The 9,843-nt window shown below is 37.1% G+C and overlaps 1 protein-coding gene across 1 annotated transcript; it reads right to left on the bottom strand.

Annotated features, from left to right (window-relative positions):
• Positions 1-1,142: 1,142 nt before the first annotated feature.
• On the bottom strand, positions 1,143-8,727 carry LOC147256986 (uncharacterized). Its single transcript, XM_086210061.1, has 5 exons — positions 8,675-8,727; positions 3,626-4,612; positions 3,338-3,505; positions 2,896-2,991; positions 1,143-2,189 (listed from the first exon to the last, which is right to left on the bottom strand). Exons 2-5 carry the CDS (start codon positions 3,743-3,745, stop codon positions 1,869-1,871), a joined length of 705 nt encoding a protein of 234 aa, XP_086066187.1. The 5' UTR covers positions 3,746-4,612; positions 8,675-8,727; the 3' UTR covers positions 1,143-1,868.
• Between the last annotated feature and the right edge of the window lie 1,116 nt (positions 8,728-9,843).

Raw genomic sequence — 9,843 nt, 5'->3', positions numbered from 1 at the left:
CTTCTTCCCATAAACTCATGCTATCATGTTGCAAGAAACAGATGTGTGTTAAAAAAAGGACAACCATTTCTATTAGCACGAATTAAACCAAGGAAAGATGGACATGCCAAATGGTATTTCAGGGTCAATGGGGAAATGAATTTTTAGTTCGAACTTGCTGATCAGTGTCAGTAGTAGCAGCTGTTAACTTTGGAAAATTGTGCAGTGGAGCTCAGCTATGCCACAAAATTTACTCGGTGTCAGACTGTAATTCATGATTTACATCTCTGTATTTCCTTGTGCATCATAAAAGTTCTAGAATATAAAATGAATCCAGTATTTTTAAATAAATTTAACATTTTCGTGTAGCATTAACCTGACAGGGACAAAAAACAGGAGATAGCGCCTGAGGATTGCACTTTTACAGTCTGGATGTTGCGGCAATTTCAGAAATATATTATGGCAGTGTCTCACAATTAGCACTGACTGATTTGATATCCAATTGGCAATACTGTCTGAATGTTAGATTGTTAAAAACTCAAGTATGACATTCTTGATGATCGATAGTAAAAAAGGAGCCTTATACAGCATACCTTTGAATGGCAATCTGGTTGCGTCCTGTAATGTACCATCTCAGGTAGTCCTCTACGAGTGCATGCTTCTCACAAACGTTTTTACGTCCAAAGTATCTGGCTGTCTGGAACATTGTACTGTGTTGCAAAATTATATCTTGCAAAGAATCCTCCAATTCCTGAACCTACAATGTAAACCTGAACAAGTGAAAATACTCAAAATATTTGTCGTAACTGATTACATAAAAGTTTTTGAGTAGTGGAAATAAATTTTATGAGTTTGACTGAACTTAAAAAATATACCTCCAGTTTACTCAAATGCTTTCTTTATATTATCTTAGTTTTTGAGTAGTGGAAATAAATGTTATGAGTTTGACTGAACTTAAAAAATGTACTTTCAGTTTACTCAAATGCTTTCTTGTTATCTTAATTTTTTAAGTTAAAATTAAGTTTCATTTTTAAGCTGAACCAACTCAAATTTATAATCCTGCTTAAAATTATATATATATAAAAACATATATTCATGTATACGTACATTTGCTATCAATGTCTAAAAACAAAAACACACCTCACATGTCTTTTTCAGTTCACATTTTTTAATTAAGGTTTAAAACAACCTTTGATAAAACATCAACAGTTTTGTTAAACTAGTTTAGCTTTAGGTTATTGTTAAGGCTTGACAGTATTACAGGTATCGGAACTGTATTTTATAGGAAGGCAGACCATGTTAATTTTAACAGAACCTAAATGCACAGCATGTCCACTTACCAAAACAACAAATAAACCCCAGAGCAGTTCTTTTAAGTAATTTCCACAACAGTGATAAAGGTGTGATATAAACACGACAACAAAACAAAACAAAACAAAAAAACCCACAAATTATACTCTGCTGTTATAAAAAAAGCGTGTACTTGATTAAATACATAACATACCATAAATAATAAATTTCAATGTAGTCGCTACAAGGTGCAAATCAAGGTCAAAATTACTAATAACCAACAAATTATTCATGAAATGAAAAAATACATTTTGGTGGAATCAAAGCTAACACATCCAATTATTAAAACAAAATCAGTCACAAACAGTGCAACATTGTTGAGGTAGATAAAGCAGAGGAAAACTCTGAAATTACTTAAAGGTTAACCACTGTTTCATAGATCACTTAATGCACACTTGAACTGAGCAACACAACATACTTACTCTGCTAACAGCTAACAAGTACATTAAGGAACTTCCTCTCTTCGGCCACCTTTGAGGTACGGTGCAAAGTTATCAATCTTAGCAGGACCAGGGATGTCTCATTTTGGCACTGGTGCCTTAAATATTGCTGAACAACTCATTTTTCAAACTTAGCAGGCGTGGTTTGAGTGGTCTGTTATCATCAAAACACAGCAGTATTTTCTGAACAAAGGTAAATGTGTGGATAAGTTTCTTTGGATAATCTAAATGCAATGCATAGATTAAGCCAAACAAGAGAAGAAGTGCATCAGCCAACCTGGGGAGACATCTCACAAGTATGCCATCTTCGATCACGACAGAAATGCTGTCGGGGTTAAACTGGATGGTGCCAGTGGGGTTGTCCGTTGCCACGGAGAGGAGAGCGACAGGAGTGTCCTCAATGTCTGGATCATCTTCCCACTGCAAAATACACACAGACATAAACATACAGAATAAAGTAAAAGGTTATAGAGATGTTTCAAGAAGCTGGATTTGGGGTTATGCACTGGAATTACATGCAGAAATAAAGATGAGTTAACATTTTCTTGTCTTGACACAACACTTGTATGCAACTACCCAAGTTAACAGGCTTTTAGGAGTCATAATGATTTGTTCTCTTTATCTTGACTCTAAAATCTCAGCCAAATGTGATTTTGGGATTTTTTCACATTAAGAACCCAGGCCCACACCTAAGTACTCTTAGGCCCAATGTCTGTTTTGTTTTATAAGAATGAACACAAACATGCCTGTGCTCGGGCACTGTACTCGAGTCTGCTTGAAAAGCTGGTCTCAGGCTTGAATCGTTAACTCAGGAATGGAATACTGGAGATGTGAATGCATCTGTTTGACAAATAATATAAGATAGAGATATTCTTTCTTCCTCTATATTTCCCTTTTTTTACTCAACTACTTTTTACATTCAACAAGAGGCACAAATTTGTCACAGATTTCTTAAAAGCTTGGCCTTGCAAAAGTTAGTGGTGCCTCAGCACCAAACAGGCCGAATAGTTGATCACTGTGATATTTAAGGAGTCAGATTGTGTTTGCTCAAAAAAAAGATAAACAACATGTACAGTATATCTTGTGGCCATTGATAGACATTTGTGTTAAGTCAGGCAATACATACATTGCATGTCTTGAAGAACTCAAAGTCATCTTCTCGTGGGTATGAAGGAAGAGCACAAAGGGCCAGACTGCGTCTCATGTGTATATCATGCTGTTCCTTTATCAAAGGCAAGAGGAGATAAAAGTCATTTTAATTTGGGGGAAGTGACAGTAAGCTTAACATAGCAGCACTTGTCTGCAGCATCTCAAAACCAAGACAGTACATGACCTATAAAGAATTAAGTTTAACTTCCAAAAAATCAAAAAGATGGTTTAAGCTGACAAGAATTGTTTACTATTGCACTACTGTTGTATTATTTGAAAGAAAAACATCTATCTAAATTTGTTTTTAAATAGCTTTTTTAAACCTTAGAGGAAAAAAAAAACAACAGACATCCTATTTTGAAAGAAAACATATTAGTAGAGCAACAGTTTGTCAATAGCTCAGTAATGCTTCAACTTACCTGCTGGTCATAAATCCTTAGAATTTCCTGCAGCGCCTCTGCTGTCTTGCCCGTTCGGGAGGCCTTCTGCCTAAACAAGGCAAGCAGTTGTGGTGTGTGCCTGTCAAGCTCACGGTAGAATGTGTTGCATAGGTTCACATATGTGATGCGATGGAACTCAGCAAACACCTGGGAAAATACAAACAAATGTTAACAGATTAGTGTTCAGCTGAAAACAGTTAAACTTGGGAAAATTATGTACTTGTCTTGAGAAGCATGGTCTTTGTGATACATGAAAACAGTTTTTACCTGTGACTCCATTTTCAGGGCTCGCCATCTCTCCAAAAAGTCCTTCACCTGTGGACTTCCCTGCACAATATCTTGGCGAAGGAGGGCAAAGGTTGTCTGCATGAGCTTCTCAATTAACATCTGATCTTTCTCTGTCTTTTCTACTTCTTGAATGATGTCTCATTTGTTCCAGAGAAGCCTGGCTTTCTCCTCTGGGAAAGTCCGGCAAGTAGTTTACTTCAGCCCGTCTGGCTTTCTTGATATTCGAGTGGGGATGTTCATTATCAGGGTTGGTTTGGCTTCTCCTGCCTGTGTTGATGGACACCTCGGCACATCCTGTTCTAGCCAGCTTTGTCCGATAATTCCCCATCTTGAACTTCAAGCAAACCTTCCATCCATACCAGCCGTTCCTGCTTCCAGGTTTGCTGAGACATGGATATGATGTAACAAGCGCTTCAGCTGCCATTCCTACTTCCCTGTCACTTGGATATGGCTTGAAGCTGTACATCTTTTCTGCCATGGTTTCCAGGATGTTGTGCTTTTGGGACCTTGTCAATTTCACGGTCTTTCCAGATCTTTCAAAAACAGTGTTTCCTTCCTGAAGTACATGCTCAACTTCAAAAGAAAAAGCAGGCAGAGGGAAACAATCTGGCCAATTCTTCTGACGTTGAGTTAAAGGAACGTGGGGGAGGATATCTGTATCAGAACTTGCAGTTGAGCTGTCATCTCTTTCAGATCTCATGACTTTCAGTGTACCCTTCTCTGGCAATTCTTGAATGTCTACAAGAACACTTAGTTGTCCATCAAAGTCAGGATCCTCATACTGCAATGTGAATTCACCATCCAGTCTTGGCTTGAAACGGTCTTGCATTATGCTCTTTAGCTCCTCGACTGACTGTGGTTGCTCACTTAGAGTGAGCTTCATGGCAACATCCGTGGAAACAAATACACAAAGCACAAATCTCCTTGGAGCAGCCATCTCCTGATTTGTGCTGGTGTCTCAAAGTTCTATTTGAAATAAACAAAAAAAAATATGTACAAGGTCATCAAGTTAGTGTTAACTGTTCTTTTGAATCACAAAGGAGATCAGGTACAAGCTACCTCTTTTCAGAGAGAAAGAACTGTTGGGTAATATTGGGATTAACTAAGTTACAAGTACTGAAGGGGCCTACTCTTTCATTTTGTTAACAACACACTGGTTGGTGCAAGATACTTTTTAATGTCGTGAGATAAACCGTTTGGGTGATAAGAGCAGTCTACCATTTGTGTTGTATGCAAAGAGAGGTGATGTGTCATTGAGGTCAGATAAGGTATTAATAGTCAAACTCTGAGAAGAAAGTTCATACGATCGTATGTGTTCAATGTAGTAAGACCTGTGTTGTCTGCTAAGAAGGACGACAGAGTTGTTCACGAGGAGAATCTGCTCAACTTTGCAAAACTGAGGCAGTCCGCCCTCCTGTCCCACAGACACAAACATTTCCACACCATAATCAGTCCCATCAACATTGACTTTTGATGTACTGTAAATCATGCTGCTGTCTGTTATTTGTTCAACATACACCTTTGCAACATCAGGAAGTGCTGAAACCATCACAGAACAGACATTTGATGTCTGCTGATGAGGTTTAAAAAATGATGGGCCACTGAGATAAAATGCCACCATGTGCTGATGCCTGTTTGCTAGTGTTTTTAACACATTCTTGAAGTTTTGTGTGTCATGCACAACACGCTTGAAAAAGCGGTGTTTGCCCTCGAATCTCATTGTCCACAAATGGACAAGGGGCCCAAAACAGTGAATGAGGTCAGGGTAGTGTTTGATGTAGTGATGTCTAGGCCGGAGTTTGAAATCAGGGAAAACCTCCTGCAGCATGTTTCTGTGGTCCAGTATCTTTGACTGCAAATACTGAATGGATTCATCTGTGAATACCGGGCACAGTACTATCTCAACCACTTCCTTCAAGTCCATCAACACAGTCCGTGCTCTGTCTCCTTCAGGTACCATATGACCAATCATTAAAGGGAGCAATCTGAGCAACGTGGCATTTTCATGGGCATTGCCTCCAATTGTGTTCTTTGCTGCAAAAGTCTTGGAAATAGTCTGAGGTCAGTCAACTTTGGCTGTGTGCTGGTATGGAAACGACACAATCTTGTTGTTCAAATACTCCAATGTGAAGTATTTGCTTCGCATCATCTCTCTTATACACAGAGCCATTTCTGTGGGCACAACACCCTCAAAAAGATCATGGAGAATATCCGGTGGGAAACCTGTGACTGTGTGAAAATGCTCCAGTGATCGGCTAAGGACACACTCTTCTTGAACACCACACTGGCTCAAAATGTCCCCATGCATCACAGCATTCACGTCATTGTCATGGCTGGCTTTAGTTCTTTGACTAAATTCTTCACTCCCAGCATTATGAGTCTGAATGGTGTCTTGCGTAGCTGTGCAGAATCTGCAAAAATATTCTGCTCTGAAACACTTGGTAAAGCCTGCTAGTGTATGGGCTGCAAGATTATCAGAAACCACACACATGACTGTACCCCGGACTGCCTTACCAATGGACTCAATGAAAACCCCATCTCGCTCAAGAGTATGGAGATCTCGCAACAAAGGACCAAGAGCTCTTTCATAGCCGAACATCTGAATGTCGGTAACTTTACATAGTGCTGCCAGTTGAATCACGTGCAAGCCAGATCTGTGTTTACTGGGAAGATCTGCAAGTATCCAGTAAAAAGAACTTTTAAGAGTTTGTGGATCTTCCTTGAAGTACCCAGTGGATTCGCTATTTCTAGATCATCAATGTACAAAATTAGTGGCAGCTTTAGCTCATCTGAGGAGCAAAAGAAGTCATTCTCTTTAAAATATGAATCATCTTGGTGGCTCATATAATGACCTGGTTGTGCCATCTTTGTTTCTTGCACTTTGTCCAGAATGTCAGTATGTCTGCAGAGTTTTTGTAACATCTCGAGAATGGGTATGTAGACTGCTGTATGTCCAGAATCTATTGTATACTGCACAGGAATTACCACAGGGTAATTTTTCTCAAAAAATGTTTTCCTTCTCTTAGTTGTCGATAGTGTCCCCCCTTTGGCTGTGGAACTGACAAGAATGTTGCTGTCCATAACAGCACTAACTACCTCATCCCAAGTCGTTTCACTAACAGTGACATCATGAATCTGTAGGACCTCTCTTATAGTCTTTTTGAGAAGAGGCTGGGACAAAGAAAAAATCTGAGCCAGATGATCCACTATTTCCTGAGATGCCATGTCAGACACATGAAGGATACTTTGCATCTTTAGGAATAGTGATGCCAAGTTAAGTCGTAAACTATCTGTGTCACATTGACTCTCCATCTCAGGGAGATCCAGTTCTTCTGTGCTTTCACACTCAACATTTCCTTCACCAACACTTTCTTCTTCAGCAGTTAGGACTTGGTCACTAACATTTTCTGCTGAAAGAACTCTAAGATCAAAGTCTGAACTCTCTCCATGGTATCTGCTTTTGTGTGCATTAAATGATGTGTAAGCATTTGTGCTGTAATTACAGTTTCTGAAAGGGCATATAACCATCTCGTGATTTCTTAAATGACCTCTCAAGTGTTCAAACAACATTGCCTTAGAAAAAGGCTTCTTAAAGTCACACAAGGGACAGGTGAAAAATGCATGTGCTGCCTGTACTCTGTCAGTCGCATCTAGTCTGTCTGTGTCATTATGATAACGTGACAGATGGGTTTTCATTGCATTAAAAGACTGAAAAGTGCAAATGCAATTGCTGTAGAGACATGGCAGTGGGCTGACTCTTGAATACTGACTATGTTGCAAAAGATAATGCCTAAATAACTTTGCCCAAGTATCCAGGGATGTAGAACACAGTTTGCATCTCCAGTCCATGTTAGGCCTGCAATTACATTAAACATTTTTTAAAGAATGAGTAAGTGTTTGGATAAACAAAGTAAAGTAGGTGCTGATCTAGTGGGTTCAAATTAAAGAAAATTATGAATTATTATAGCTCAAATCCAAGCATATCCTTTGTAATAGTTTGGAACATCCCCACTATCAATATTGCATTTTTACAACTCCATCACTGTAATGATTAATGAACATCAGGTCTCATTTATTTCACATTAAATATAAATTTCAGTTGCTGGTAAGAGCAGAGGAGAATGTGAGACTTGAGATTGTTTTACAGAAAGAACAATCAATGAAGTACCAACTAATGGTGTAAAATACTCCAAAATATTTTAAAAAGGTAAAATTCTGTTCAATATAAAAAAGACCTACATGTGTTATTTTTTAATATGCAACAGGTAATTAATAATTAGCATTAATAAAAATGTAAAAATACCTTAGATAATGGTGGTGTTGCTCAGTAATTAATTTCCACCCTTGGGCAAATAGGTTGAATAAAGAAACAGAAAATTAATATATTTATTTCAATTAATAAAACATCTTGATCCATGTTTACTTTTTAAGTTTAATAAATAATCTGATTTACCAGATTAAATGATGTGATCAAGCCAGTAATGTGTTTGTGGGAATGATGACATGGCCTCCAGCAGCTCTCTCTGTATCCTTAATGTGCCAAAAATACATTTTAAAAGTTTAATGTTTAATTTACACATTAATAACCATTTAAAAACTGCATTCAATGTACATAGTTATATTTTATTTGGCTATCATTATATTTACTTAGTGTCTTCTTAAAACTGCAGCACTACTGTTCCCTCATACTGCTGCAACAAATTATAGTTTCATTAATCGTGACCAACATTTTATTTTCTTAAAATATTCGTAAAGGTCTTATCTCAATTATTAATCGAAAGGGATAGTTCTGATTACAACATGACATTGAACTCTAAGTGTTTCTGTTTAACAAAGACATCTTTATATCAAGCAGTTCAGCTTCTCAATAGTAGTTTCAATAGTAATTTAACGAGTCAAGACAATCACTTCTTTATTGGGACAACACAAAGCCATGGCTTCACAGTCCATGATCTAATACTTATGACATGACATTTATGACATTTTTAAAATTATCATTTCATAATGAATCATCTACATTCATCTTACCTAGTTGTGTTTGGAGTGTGAAGAAAGTCACTACTTCCCCTCCTCTTCAGCCTATTGGAAAAGAACCATACAGCATAGCAGACATGAATTAAAATTAACAATGCATACAATAAACAAATTCATGTAACAGTTTTCTCTGGGTTTGTTTTGGTTTATTAGTTATGTTTTCATAATATAATATCTTAATATATATTTTGAGTTCATTAGTTTAGTTTAATTTTCATTTTGCAAAAAAATGCTCTGTTTTAGTTTAGCTTTTGTTTGTTTTAGTGTTAGTTTTAGATTTTTACAGGCAGATGTTGGGGCTTAATGAGCGTCATACGTTTTAAAAACATTTTCAAACAGGCTACTCTTCACTATTTATTTCATGATGATGTTTGAATCAAACTCCAGACATATAACTACCACTGTGTGAAGTCTTAATAAATCAGATCAGGCAATTTCACTCTCCCATGACTTTGATGTGGGTTTCAGTCAGTCTTGTTGCATCACAGACCAAAGCCAGGTATGTTTTATCTCCATTTTAATTTTATTTGGTTAGTTTTGTAAGCACACATCACAGCTTAAGTGAGTTTCATTTTACTGAAATGATTTCTTAATTTTAGCTTAATTTTCTAAAGGTTAAAGCCCTGTGTACATGACAATATTTCTTCCAGGTTACTTGTCCATAATCAACATAATCTGGCAGCTTGAAACCATAAATATGCCCAAAGTAAACTAACACCCAGAATGCTCTTATTTAAGTTAAACTTTGGTAAGAACTGGACAAGGGCTATACTAATCAACGATTTTTGTATTCAAGTACTCTATTCAATTTATTCTTTATTTCAGACCCAAGGGGATCCATATCACAGTATTCTTCTATCTGTTAATCAGTAGACAAAATGCTTTATTTTAACATCCTCATTAAACATACATGTAGTAATTCACATTTCAGCAAGAAAAAAACTCCATCACTCACACAGTGGTCTGGTGATGTCTGAGACCACATTTTACATTACAGAAATAAGGTCTATTTTTTTCTGATTGTAAAAATCATTGAAAAAACTCACTCACCACATTATTCTTTGAGTTCATCCACCATAAAAATACAAACTTCTCAAACTCTGCTTTTGTGACCCGTTGAATCCTGACTATATGATTGTTAACTTTGACCTATTTAGTCAGTG

This window comes from Aulostomus chinensis, chromosome 8, assembly GCF_037954235.1.
Source record: "Aulostomus chinensis isolate RoL2024-O1b breed Wild chromosome 8, RoL_Achi_v1.0, whole genome shotgun sequence".
Classification (NCBI taxonomy): Eukaryota; Metazoa; Chordata; class Actinopteri; order Syngnathiformes; family Aulostomidae; genus Aulostomus; species Aulostomus chinensis.
This window is presented reverse-complemented; position numbering and strand designations above follow the sequence as displayed.

Bases quoted from the DNA above. Each gene is read 5' to 3' on its own strand.
- LOC147256986 (XM_086210061.1), bottom strand. From the start codon at position 3,745: ATGTTAATTGAGAAGCTCATGCAGACAACCTTTGCCCTCCTTCGCCAA. The intron at 3,506-3,625 runs GTAAAAACTGTT...GTATTTTCCCAG, and splicing joins CCCTGAAAATGGAGTCACAG to GTGTTTGCTGAGTTCCATCG. The intron at 2,992-3,337 runs GTAAGTTGAAGC...CCTTTGATAAAG, and splicing joins TAAGGATTTATGACCAGCAG to GAACAGCATGATATACACAT.